General features: G+C 51.3%; 2 protein-coding genes across 4 annotated transcripts in view; one reads left to right on the top strand and one right to left on the bottom strand.

Moving 5' to 3' along the window:
- The window catches only part of THOP1 (thimet oligopeptidase 1), an 88867-nt gene extending 78291 nt beyond the window's left edge, over positions 1-10576 (bottom strand). Inside the window, exon 1 of one of the 2 annotated variants that reach the window (XM_085638416.1) lies at positions 9582-10576. In XM_085638416.1, the coding sequence (XP_085494542.1) occupies positions 9582-9594 (13 nt within the window). In that variant the 5' untranslated portion in view covers positions 9595-10576. The remainder of the gene's footprint in view (positions 1-9581) is intronic. The other variant, XM_085638417.1, reaches the window with a different exon arrangement.
- A 334-nt stretch (positions 10577-10910) lies between these two features.
- SGTA (small glutamine rich tetratricopeptide repeat co-chaperone alpha) overlaps positions 10911-13866 on the top strand; it is a 151035-nt gene continuing 148079 nt past the window's right edge. The window contains exon 1 of one of the 2 annotated variants that reach the window (XM_085638419.1): positions 10911-11057. In XM_085638419.1, coding sequence (XP_085494545.1) covers positions 10956-11057 — 102 coding nt within the window. In that variant the 5' untranslated portion in view covers positions 10911-10955. The remainder of the gene's footprint in view (positions 11058-13866) is intronic. The other variant, XM_085638418.1, reaches the window with a different exon arrangement.

Raw genomic sequence — 13866 nt, 5'->3', positions numbered from 1 at the left:
AATCTGAGGATGGAGCCGAAGCCCATGCACAATACTAACCAGAGGAGGAGTCACCGACCTCGTGATTCCCAAAGACTTTCCAAGAGGAAAAACAAACTGCAAACATCCGGGCCCGACACCAGATGGCGATCTACGCACAGTGTATAGATCTGCAGCTCTACATGCCAAGAACAGATGCATACTGGTAAGTAGCATATTCCTTTCTTTCACAGCAAATCCAAACTAAACAAGCATTTGAAATGCAATAGGTCTCACGTTTACACGAGTTTAAGCTATTGGCATTGTAAATGTCCATGCTTTTTATTTAAATTCTCAAAACCAAAACATAAATAAAAAGCATGGGCATTTACAATGCCAACAGCTCGAACATGCGTAAATGCGAGATCTATTGCATTACAAATGCTTGTTTTGAGTTGGGTGAGCTGCGCGTCTCATTGCACGCGGCAGCCATTATTTAGCATGTAAATAAAAAAAAAATTAAATGACGACCCCTCCTGCTTTATTATCATATTTCCGACATTAGGCAATGGGAACCGCTTTTGGGGCTACGGCCTGCCTCCTTGACATCTATCCAATCTGGAAAAAATGTCCCTCGTGTGCTGTAAGACGCTGTTCAGATCTTCGGCGAGAATGCGCGGACTTGTTCGTGTACTTTCGTACAGCAAAAAAAAAGTCAGTATAAACGAACATTTCTGTGGGTATTTACACGAAACGAATAAAAAGAAAATGGGGAAAAATCCTAAAGTGTCAATACCATCGCTTTTTCAACATCTGAATCTCACAACTGCACGACACGAGTTTTAATTCCGACTGGGTTAAGTCAGCCTTTCATCCTTCCGAGGTCTGTTCATTAAGTAACAGCTGCCAGTTACAGCACTTCGAAATAGCAGAGGGGTGGCACCAAAGCCTCCATAAAACACAGCACGAATTATTAACTGTAATAAGATAAACATCATTTTACTGGAAGGCCCAGGTCTGAGGGTTATGAGTAAGATAAGGGAACAAAACTTCCTGGAAAGAGAAAACACCTGTCCTCTGCCCAGTTACCCCCCTTAAATATCAATTTAATGTACTTGTTAACGCCCATGGGAACTGCAGCTTGTTCATTGAAGGCGAAAACAAACAGACACGCCCCTATAGTTCTTTTTCACTTGCCATACTCCGAGGTGCAACTGGAGCCAAATTTCGAGGTTGGGTTATTCTTCCAGCAATAGTCAGAGTGGAGATGCAGGGGCTTTAAGAAGGGGTGAAAACACAACAACGCCTCATTAACAAGTAAATGGTATTTACTGCAGCTGCAATAAGACGGACACCAGACCAGCCAGCCCACACCAGCTCAAAAACTGTCTGAGTGTGTGCCCGTGAAGCTGTCCCAGCCCGGGCTGACATACGCGATGGAGGGGGGGCTGAAGCCATTAATTCCCAATGCAAACCTAGAAACTCCGCTCATGCAAGTCAGACTGAAGCACGCGTGATAACATTGACAGCACTTAGCTCCTTGAAGCCATACAATGGGCAAATGTACGCTATCCAAATAACATACATAATACCAAATTAATTGATGCGAAATTAAGACTGCGGCTTGGCATAAGCCAGGAGTTAGCCCATCCAACCTTCCCAACTTCCACTTGCTCAACCCTGTGCATTCACTCAGCAGTCCATCTACCTAAGTTATCCACTCATCCACCCACCTACCCCACCGACCCAAACAACCAACCAACCAATAGACAGAAACTAGGGCAAAATGAAAACTACTCCATCTTTTTTCCGCGTTTGTAAAATTTACTCCAATACAAAAGTTTTGAGGCGTAATCCTGGAAGAATTTTGCGAATTTCTCTTTACACATATGGAAAGACATCCTAGATGCGCAATGTAAGCATGTATAAGATGTGCATGTAAGCATGTATATGATGTGCATGTAAGCATGGGGGCATGCAGTCAGTAACTTGTTCTGCATGGGGAATCCAGTTTCAAACTAACAGGCGTAAATAAATCTCTGACGTGGATTGGAAAGGTCTGAGAAACGTTTGTCATTTCCTTCACAGAAGTCCTTTGTATGTCCAAGCTTTCATGGTATTTCTGCCTTGGAAAGCTACGTTTTTCCCTCTGATGGAAGAACGACTCTTTTTATGAGTGTAAAACCAGGGTTTGCGAGGATTAACACTCTCAATGTGTAAAGGCAAGCAGCTTGGTGAATTGGCACCAAGGCTCCAGCTCTACCTTTCATCCAATGCTATTATAACTGCGTGGCTGCTTCAAAAACTTACAAACTATATTAAAGAAAGGTATCACAGGGCTTCGAGTCAGTTGCATTTGTGTTGAAACTGCCCCATTTCCAGCACTCACCCAGACTGTTTCTTCTCTGCTGCTCACTACTTGCCTTTCATGGTGGCAAACAAACAGCATAAGACAAACCGAAGAGGCACAATATTGTGACTGCAGGGAATGGACAGGGGGACGTCAACAAATACAGGAGATCACATCATTGCCAAAATAGAGGGTCTCGGGGCGAGACAAGCAGCGCATGGAGTCGGACGTGTGGGTCCGTTGCTCCGGCGCTGGGCCGTATTTTCCCTGATCCAGAGCGGCAAGGGATGTCAGCCCTTTGGAGTAGTGGGAGCCCGGATTTGAAGACCGAAGAGGCGACCGTGTTCCAAGATGAAGGGGTCCGTCGGATTGTAGAGGTTCAGCTGTGGTGATTGCCCCCAGAACGGCCAAATTTGGGCGGCAGTGCATTTGCCTTTGGTGGGGGGCGGGGCACACTGTGCCAGGGGCAGCGACCTTTGGTGCCTACCAAAAATGAATGTGTCCATATGTAACATAACTCATACTTATGTAAAGCGCTCTAGAACCTTCAAGTCAAGTTTGCGCTATATAAATCTGCAAAAAAAAAAAACAAGAATAGAGGCGGTATAAAAACAAATGGAGGAGAGATTGGGAATACGAAGCACGGTTAAGGAGGCAGTGACCTGTACGACAAAGACAACTGGAATGAAAACGCGCGGCGCGTTATGTTTAAATAGTAACCTGATCCACGAGGACTTGTCACCCTGAGCGCCGTTGCTCACTCCCGAGAGCAAAACGCAGTGGGAGTGAACATTAAAAAAAGAAGGTGAGGCATGCACCCGCCTTTAGCCATTTGTGTGCTTTCATTAGTGAAAGACACACGCAAAAGCCGATCCTATGTGTGGGAGGAGTAAGACCCACATGGAGAAGTTTAGAGTACTTACAAGAAGCCTCGCAGCGCAGCGCATGCACGCTAGCTCAGGCTCGACCTAAAAACCAGCCAGTTTGGCAGACCGCCATGAGCCTAAACTCTAATGGAGGCTTAACACCACATCCAGTGAGGCATAGCAGGGTTACGGGAGATCGAATAAGGGATGCAAGTATATTTAGGCACTAACCTGGTAGGGAACTCTGTATCACAGAACCCATTAAGGCAGTCGGGAAGCGTCTACCGCGGTTTTCTCTACAGCCATGTTGATCATGGGGGCTATAAACGCATTCTGCCCTGTATCCACTCTGCTTGACAATCTTTCCTCGTTACTGTGACTGTCTGGCTCCTCGCTAACCTCGTTTCATGAAGACCGACCTCGGCAGGTTGTTCCCTTGGAGCTGGCTTAGGTCCTGGCTTGGGAGTGTCTCATTTTGAATCTGCTGCGAGGCCTGTCACTGCGTCTTCCTTGCAGGCTGTGGTCTTCCCCACTCTGCTGTGGTCCTAACTGACGCGTACCCCCTGCTGTCTTCCTGCCATTCCTGTAGGAAGCACAGGTTTGCTTGTGTCCAGCCATCTACAATGCATGTTTTCCAAGCCCAGTCGGTGCTCGGTAAGTGATGGGCACTTCTACGAGGGCACACTTATCCTTCTACGCGTATGCTCTTCTTCCTTTTTTGGTTCATGACATTTCTGTTTTACTGGGAAAACCATTAGTAATCTTTCTTTGGCAATTAACAAGACTTGCATCAACAGCGCTGTCATGCGGTATCTGCATTTCTAGTCAGGCTTGCACGCCTAGCAAACTAACATTTAGTCCACATTTAATCCACAGCAGCTTTTTTCATCTTCTAATTTCGCAGGAACTACTGAACGAATTTTGCACCATTTAACAAAAAGGACTCTTTCTGAACCAAGACCTACCTTTTTGCCAAATTTGGTGTAATTCCGTTCAGCAGTTCGGGCTGTAGCTTTGTCTAAAGTTTCCTATGGAAAATTATATGGGGAAAGCGCGTTTTGGGACCCCCCTTTTTTCCTCGGCCCCCGCTTGACGAATCACCCCAAAACTTTCAAGATAGGCGCTGACCGGAGCCGTCACTAGTTTTGAAAATTTCGCAAAGATTCGTCAACCGGCGCCAAAGTTATTGGGAAAACAAAAAACGCTTTTCCTATGGAAACTAGGTCCTAACTATAACTACCTACTGGCGACCGCCAGTAGGTACTATATATTGACCACCTAGACGCTTGTGTCTATATGCTCCTGCTTTAGGTTGTCTGCTCGATATAGGGTGTCACCACATAGGCGGGTGTTAGAGCACCAAGTGAATGTCGTGTCAAGAGGGGGTATAGACTTGGGCGAGTAGAAGGGCACCCAGTCATGAATAAGTTATGTGGTCACATGAGGGGGGGTGAAACAGTGACATGCATTTATAATGTAGAAACATTTCATGTGAGTAACACAGGACAGAAAGTCCTCTGCTAAAACAATGCAGGGCAAGTGGCTTCGCTGAAAGGGCTCGCATGCTACCCGGCTGTAGAGAAATGTGTTTTGTGAGTAGTGTCCAAAGGGTATTGTGTTAATGATACCAAGGCTGTGGGTCTTTTCAAAGACCAGACACATCTCGTTGATTTTCTTTACATCTATACTTCCTACTTGTGAAGAATTGGTGTTGTGTTGTATCTGCATATTAACACTGCGGAGCGTTTCTTTGTCCCTGTTTCTTTATCATGTGTATTCTCTACCTTTCCCCTTTGGTTAATCTACCACTTTGATGGGAGCGGTAAGTGGTTGTGTAAGCTGCAGGGTGAGTTTGCTGCTGGCCAATTATTCTTGGCTCATTCTTTTAAACCATTGCATGTTGATATGATTAATAGAGAATATCAAAACTGCAAAGAAATGCAAAAAGAGGACATTGCTGCACAGATGTGTTCTTCTCTCACGATTTCACTTGCACAGCATTCAGAAGAAAAGCATAGAGGTGATTTGGTGGCAGCAAACAGACCACCACTGTATGTTAGGGTGTCAGCTTGTAATGAGTATGGATACATTGTGCAAAATATTTCAGGCTGTTCATTAAACTCCCCACAATATTATTCATCAGTGTTCCCAAGAATGTGTAAGAGTTTTCTCCCATGTGACACAGTCTTGTCTGTCCTCAGAAATAGACTGATCCTTATTTCCTATCCACCATGACGGCCTCCACACTTCAATATCTCTTTTTAGGTCTCGCCTGAGCCAGCGCTGTAGCGCTGCTCTCGTGAGAGCTTTTGTAAAAGGGGGATTTGGAAGTGCAAACCAGTGCTTTCAGGCCGCCAACTACAGTGCATGTGCTCCGGGCGCGCGCACCATTTGGCAGCCTGATGATCACTTTCGCGGCCGCTTTGATGTTCTCAGTGAGCCACGCGGCCACTGAGAACATCAAAGCGGCCGCGAAAGTGCACACCATTTGCCACCCCCTCCCTTATCCCACTTCCTGCTTGTAACTTAAATATTTCATGAGCGACTGTGTAATTGAACAACAACCCTTCAGTCATTCCTTTGCAGCGTGACAACCTACTTCAATCTTAATTAGCACATGCATTAATATCATTTGCTTTTGTTAGTAAATTATGAGCGATCAACACTACCATGCTGTTGGGTCACGAGTACTCATACAAAATACTAGTTAAAATATAACACAAGGATGCACCCCTGCGTTTCATTTCAATAATTGCTGTGTATGTAGCACATATCATAACGTGAATAGCTTTTAGGCACACTTCTTTTATCTACCTGGAATTCGAACCGGTGACCTGCAAGAATATCCGGTGGCATGAATGCCACTGAATTATCTCAACAGCCTTAGATGGAATTCTTCACAAACCAGCACGGGCTCGTAGCGCACCATATATACAAGTAGAAGGGGCGCCTTGCCACATAAAGAGGCGCGCACACAAATAAACACACCCAGGCATTCACAGAACAAAACACACAGCTTGCACATAAACTGTGCATTTAGACCCGTTACATATCCTACCAACCTTGTAGCTTCCTCTGCCACAAAGTGCAACAACTCAGGATAACCTCATGCATTGAGTAATCCATCCAGTCATTCATCCACCCACTCATTCATCCTTGTAAATATGTCCATTCACTCACTAACTCATATATAACCATCCAGTCTCCTCTACTTGCACTCTTGTCCATCCATGCACTCATTAAATTATTCATCCATTGATTTTCGCATACTTAGTAATCACTCCATACATTCACCAGTCCGTGATCTATGCGTTCTCCTAATAATCCACTAATCTACCCAGGTAGCACTCATTTATATTCACTCGCTTGTCCATGCACTCAGCCACCCTTTCATTCATTCATGCACTCGTATACTTGTACCTCATTTACTCTTGCAAATACTCAACTATCTATTCAACCATCCTTCCATGAGTGACTTGCTCATATATCCATCTATGCACACACAATAATAGATTCGCACAGCCGTTCACACATTTCCCCAAAGGCACTCACATGCGCAAACTCTCTTATCTATAATAAATCCTTTGATTAAAAAGGCAGACTTATAGCCTTTACTAAGGCTTACATTATTTTAATTGTCATTTTTTAAATCTCCGCCATCCCCCTTCTTTGGGCTTGTTTTGAAGAGCTTATTGTTTAGTCAAAGATCTGTTGCTCCATCTAGGACGTCCTGTTTAGGTACAACATGAGCAAGCAGAATATGCACTCCTCAATCATAGTCCTTATCGGGCTTTGAGAGCAAGCAATGGAGAGCTGTGTGAACAGAGAAACAGCAGCGCACATTCCTCACAACCATCCTTCCCTCGAAGAGTGACAGTCTGTCCACTCGAGCCCCCGCTTGACAGCTTTTCAGAAAGCTACAAGTGTACTCCTACTTCCGATGTAAAGCTGGAAAGGAGGAGCAAATTCATTATCAGAACAGCGTCCCAGCTAAGCAGATCAAACATAAACAAGCATTTGCAATGCAATAGGTCTCGCGTTTGCGAGAGTTTATGCTATTAGTAATGACAATGCCTTTATTTATGTTTTAAAACCCAAAACATAAAAAAGAGGCATTGTCATTTACAATGCCAATAGCTCAAACTCCCGTAAATGCGAGACCTATTGCATTGCAAATGCTTGTTAGATATGGCTACTAAAGTATTTCAGAATTTGAAAGAGGCGCGCCGTAATAAAAGGGACCAGAACTGGATTGAAAAACCTCTTTCCATACAGATATTTACCAGTAAAGCTGTAAATGAATGTGGGTAAATGTGAGTTCCCCCTAACTTTTCCTGCTTTCTGTTCTTGCAGTATGCAAGAGTCTAACTTTTGAGAAGTGCCCTTTTTGTATGTTCACCCCCACACATTTTACCCCAATGCTGATAGTTATGACTCTGAAAGTGCCCTGGCGCCTGCTGCCCTGACCCCAGGGCTCTCTTCCTAAACACGATGTAAGTAAAAGGTACTCCCAATTGGCAAGGACTTTAATGCCCTTATAAGTACCTTGTAAAGTGGTACCAAGGGTACCCGGGCACACATAGTGCTTCAGGCCCTGGTGACCCCTTTATATTAAAGGTGTGGACATATAAATGCAAGTTTATATGTCTGTATCGTAGCCCCTTTTCATTAAGGACTACTATATGTGATCAGCAGTCCATAGGATAAAATGGACTGGTACCAGGGCACACTCGTGGTCGCCAGCTCCATTATGGTACCACCAGATATGGCCATGTATGGTATCAAACAACGTGCCTCCTCACCCCTGACATGATTCCAATGTTGGGGTTGATGTGGCAGGCACCCAGGCAGCTACCTTGGAGGTTGCCTGCCTGGTTGTCCTAGCCTTTCCTGTGCTTTGGCAGGCAGCCTGCAGCTGTTACCACCCAGACAAGAATATGACCTCCTGCCAGGCTTGTGAACACTCCCAGGAGTCAGAAACAAAGGTCTGGCCGGGAATGAGGTGACACCTCCCTCCCTGACAGGATGGCTACTGAAGTGGCACATCAAGGCGATGAGCTACAAAGCATGCACCGCCTCTGATATGCATGCAGGCCGACTCCCAAAGGAGGAAACAGCCATTCCACTGCCCCAGGCACATTTGCACCGGGGCAGGCTGGAAAATTAGTCAGAGAGCGTACACCCCCCGAAGGCTAGCCACAAAACTAGGGTGGGCAATCTGGCCTGTACAGCTATGGAACTTTCAGATGCGATGGCTTGCTTATTTCTGGTGGAATTGAATTCCAATGGCAGGGTCCAAAAGGTAGAACAACCGGAACCTGGATCTCTTTAAGAAAAAAAGGTTTCATTTTTTTTTTAATGCTTTATTTAAAAGTAAACACAGATAAGGTGTGCTGCAGACTTTTGGTGGCTATGATTCATGTTGGGTCACAATTGACAACCTACCACATTAATTTTCACGAGGAAGGTAACATTTTCACAGACTACAAATTGGGTTTTTGCAAATCAACCTATTTAGATTGGTTCTCAAAAACAGAATGGATTTAATAAAAGTTGGCGTGCAATTTTCGGCCACTTTTAGTGAATATTTACTCCATATATCTAGCCCACAGACAGGCGATAAAATTTGGAAACACATAAGCACTGATTACTATAGTATACATTTAATCCGCCTGTAAGTGCATTGAAGGAGATATAATATTACACTTAAGACTACTATAGATACATAGAGGAAACAGATGTCAGGGGTGAACTCTAGGTAGGAAGGACAAATGGACAGGACCACGGCGTGGCTAATATTTCAACAACCTGCTGGACTAGGTCCTTTCAACCTTGACAACTGCAGAGGTCTCTGGGAAAGGAGTCAGGGACCAATCTGCCATTTACAACTATTGCTCTCCTGTGCCACGGTGAACTTCCCATCTTAGCACAATGCCCAGAGGAAGACCTGAATGCTCGAGATCAGTCACTGATTTCACGAAGGGTCCTCGTAGAAATACCCTACACGCTGAGTGGGCCCAATGATTTGAGAGTCTATGTCGAGTAATAATCACCCACACTATTCGTTCTATATAGCACTGCACATCCAGCATGCCACCGTTCATGCTTTCAGAGCACTGGGTGGACAAGGGTGTATAGGTTTAGCTGAGGTGAAAGCTGGAGCTCTGTAAGTGAGTATCCCACCCCATATTCTTCAAAGACTCTCCTCACTCGCTTCCAGTTCATTTGTAGGCAGCATTAGTGTGCAGGACCACGAGCGTGGCAAGCAGGGGCATCTTTTCTTAGACAGGGGAATCCCTGGCCACTCGAACCACTACGAATCCCCACAATGTTTCTGACTCCCCAGCCCAAATGTAGTCTCTCTCACTCAACACCATTCCTCCAAGCAGGCATGTCCTCCCAAGTACCTGAAGGGGCCATCTGCTGCCTTCTGCTCCTGCTTCCCTCGGGGGTGTCTGTGGTGTCAGGCTCCCTCCGCAGCTCACGGGGCAGTGTAGGGGGTCGCAGACTCTCCTGTTCTGGAGGCGCACTGCTCCTCTCCTGCAGTCACTCTGCAGTATTGTAGTTCGTTATGTGGTGCTCCCTCCTGCTGCCCTCAGTGTACAGACGCCTTTCACCCCTGCATCGGTCACCCTCTATCCCCCACTCCTGCACTCTGTAACTTCCACTGTCCGTGCTGCAGTCAGTGTCACTATAGATCAGTCTCTCTGGCCTGCAGCTGCTCTCCCTCTGCCTGATCCTTTCCACTGGTGTCTCTCTTGGTCCTGTCCTGCTGCTGTCTCTCTCCCCTGCTCTAGATCTCTCTCTCTCTTCTCAGTCTCCCTCTAGATCTATCTCTCCTCTGTCCCTCTAGATCTATCTCTCCTCTGTCCCTTTAGATCTATCTCTCCTCTGTCCCTAGAGATCTCTATCTCTCCCCAGTCTCCCTCTAGATCTCTCTCTCTCTCCTCTGTCCCTAGAGATCTCTCTCTCTCTCCTCAGTCTCCCTCTAGATCTCTCTCTCCTCTGTCCCTTGAGCTCTCTCTCTCTCCTCAGTCTCCCTCTAGATCTCTCTCTCCTCAGTCCCTCTTCCTCTAGATCTCTCTCTTTCTTCTCTGTCCCCCTAGATCTCTCTCCTCTGTCCCTTTAGATCTCTCTCCCCTCAGCCTCCCTCTCTCTCCTCGGTGCCTCGTTCCCTGTCTCTCACCCTCTCCCCAGTCCCACACGCTCCCTCTGCCGGAATGAAAACAATAAGCCGGTCCTCCCCGCGAAGGGCACGCTGGGATAGTGGAGCTTTGCTCTGCTGACAAGAGACGCTGTTTACTGCACTCCCTCTATCTAACCCCAATCCCAGACCGCGTGGGACAGTTCTTCGTAGTGCAGACGTTGGGAGTGGTTTTCTAACGTTGCAAGTTATGGTTTCAGTGCAATCACGGATAAACAGGAACACTTTGCCCTTTCGGGTATCCCACTCTAAGATGGCCGCTGCGAGACCAACAGACGTGCCTGCACACTACGAGAACCCGATCCATCATGGCCGCCTGCCATGGGTCAGTTCTTTCCTTTTTGCGCTCAGTTTTTTCTTTTGACTATAAGAATTGTTGACGCACCGGGATCAAACTTCTTTTAATCCTCGCGTCTTTGCCATCGACCTACCGTATTTTTATTAAATTAAAATAAGTATTTCTCAGCTACAATCTGTCACACGGGGTAATCCACTGTTCAATGGCTGCCGCAGCCCTAGAGTAGTCCTTCGTCAGTGTCCTTGCTGACCTCTGCACTGTGTCTAGGAGATCACGTGAATGTCCGGGCCGGTGACGCACTCTTCCGGTGATGCAGCACGTCGGTTGGATGTGCGCAGGCGCAGATCAGAAGGCAGAGTGTGGACCGTACGGAGGACTCTGGTGAGGGGCAGGGGCCGGTATCCGAGTGGGAGGGGGGAATGTGGGGCAGTCTGAGCCCCCCCTAGCGCTTTAACGAAGATACCTATGTGGTTAGGAGCTATAGACAGTCCTCGTGTGTACAGCACCCCCTCCCCAGACACTAGAGCTCCAGACGGAGCTCTCAACAGACCTACACTGATCCCAAGCAGGGTCAGACACCGCCCCCTGTTGTGTCATTCATTGCCCACAGCAGGATCAGACACCACACCTCCCCCAGAGGGGTCAGACACCACACCTCCCCCAGCAGGGTCAGACACCACACCTCCCCCAGCGGGGCCAGACACCGCACTGAGCAGGGTCAGACACCACACCTCCCCCAGCAGGGTCAGACACCACGCCTCCCCCAGCAGGGTCAGACACCACGCCTCCCCCAGCAGGGTCAGACACCACGCCTCCCCCAGCAGGGTCAGACACCACGCCTCCCCCAGCAGGGTCAGACACCACGCCTCCCCCAGCAGGGCCAGACACCACGCCTCCTCCAGCAGGGCCAGACACCACGCCTCCCCCAGCAGGGCCAGACACCACGCCTCCCCCAGCAGGGCCGGACACCACGCCTCCCCCAGCTGGGCCGGACACCACGCCTCCCCCAGCTGGGCCAAACACTGCCCTCAGCAGGGTCATTCACAGCCCCACAGTAGGTTCAAACACTGCCCACAGCAAATCCAGTCACCACTCCCAGCATTGTTATTTACAGCCCCACGACAGGGCCAAACACTGCACACCGCTTGCCAGCGAGGTCAGACACCGCTTGCCAGCGAGGTCAGACACCGCTTGCCAGCGAGGTCAGACACCGCTTGCCAGCGAGGTCAGACACCGCTTGCCAGCGAGGTCAGACACCGCTTGCCAGCGAGGTCAGACACCGCTTGCCAGCGAGGTCAGACACCGCTTGCCAGCGAGGTCAGACACCGCTTGCCAGCGAGGTCAGACACACTTGCCAGCGAGGTCAGACACCGCTTGCCAGCGAGGTCAGACACCGCTCGCCAGCGAGGTCAGACACCGCTCGCCAGCGAGGTCAGACACCGCTCGCCAGCGAGGTCAGACACCGCTCGCCAGCGAGGTCAGACACCGCTCGCCAGCGAGGTCAGACACCGCTCGCCAGCGAGGTCAGACACCGCTCGCCAGCGATGTCAGACACCGCTCGCCAGCGATGTCAGACACCGCTCGCCAGCGATGTCAGACACCGCTCGCCAGCGATGTCAGACACCGCTCGCCAGCGATGTCAGACACCGCTCGCCAGCGATGTCAGACACCGGTCGCCAGCGATGTCAGACACCGGTCGCCAGCGAGGTCAGCCAGCGAGGTCAGACACCGCTCGCCAGCGAGGTCAGACACCGCTCGCCAGCGAGGTCAGACACCGCTCGCCAGAGAGGTCAGACACCGCTCGCCAGCGGGGTCAGACTCCGCTCGCCAGCGGGGTCAGACTCCGCTCGCCAGCGGGGTCAGACTCCGCTCGCCAGCGGGGTCAGACACTGTCGCCCCCCCCCCCCTGCGGGATCTCACACTGTCGCCCCCCCCCCCTTGCGGGATCACACACTGTCGCCCCCCCTCTTTTGGGATCACACACTGTCGCCCCCCTGGGATCACACACTGTCGCCCCCCCCGGGATCTGACAGTCGCCCCCCCCGGGATCAGACACTGTCGCCCCCCCCCCCCCCCCCCCCCCCCCCCCGGGATCGGACACTGTCGCCCCCCCCCCCCGGGATCAGACACTGTCGCCCCCCCCCCCCCCCGGGATCGGACACTGTCGCCCCCCCCCCCCCGGAATCGGACACTGCCCCCCCCCCCGGGATCGGACACTGTCGCTCCCCCCCCGGGATCGGACACTGCCGTCCCCCCCCCCCCCGGGATCGGACACTGTCGCCCCCCCCGGGATCGGACACTGTCGCCCCCCCCCGGGATCGGACACTGTCGCCCCCCCCCCCCCCCGGGATCGGACACTGTCGCCCCCCCCCCCGGATCGGACACTGTCGCCCCCCCCCCCCCCCCCCGGATCGGACACTGTCGCCCCCCCCCCGGGATCGGACACTGTGGCCCCCCCCCCCCCGGGATCGGACACTGTCGCCCCCCCCGGGATCGGACACTGTCGCCCCCCCCGGGATCGGACACTGTCGCCCCCCCCCCCGGGATCGGACACTGTCGCCCCCCCCCCCCCGGGATCAGACACTGTCGCCCCCCCCCCCCCGGGATCGGACACTGTCCCCCCCCCCGGGATCGGACACTGTCCCCCCCCCCGGGATCGGACACTGTCGCTCCCCCCCCGGGATCGGACACTGCCGTCCCCCCCCCCCCCCCGGGATCGGACACTGTCGCCCCCCCCGGGATCGGACACTGTCGCCCCCCCCCCGGGATCGGACACTGTCGCCCCCCCCCCCCCCCCGGATCGGACACTGTCGCCCCCCCCCCCCCGGATCGGACACTGTCGCCCCCCCCCCCCCCCCCCCGGATCGGACACTGTCGCCCCCCCCCCCCCCCCGGATCGGACACTGTCGCCCCCCCCCCCCCCCGGATCGGACACTGTCGCCCCCCCCCCCCCCCCCCCGGGATCGGACACTGTGCCGCCCCCCCCCCCCCCGGGATCGGACACTGTCGCCCCCCCCGGGATCGGACACTGTCGCCCCCCCCGGGATCGGACACTGTCGCCCCCCCGGGATCGGACACTGTCGCCCCCCCCGGGATCGGACACTGTCGCCCCCCCCGGGATCGGACACTGTCGCCCCCCCCGGGATCGGACACTGTCGCCCCCCGGATCGGACACTGTCGCCCCCCCCGG

This window comes from Triturus cristatus, chromosome 12 (genome assembly GCF_964204655.1).
Source record: "Triturus cristatus chromosome 12, aTriCri1.1, whole genome shotgun sequence".
Classification (NCBI taxonomy): Eukaryota; Metazoa; Chordata; class Amphibia; order Caudata; family Salamandridae; genus Triturus; species Triturus cristatus.
This window is presented reverse-complemented; position numbering and strand designations above follow the sequence as displayed.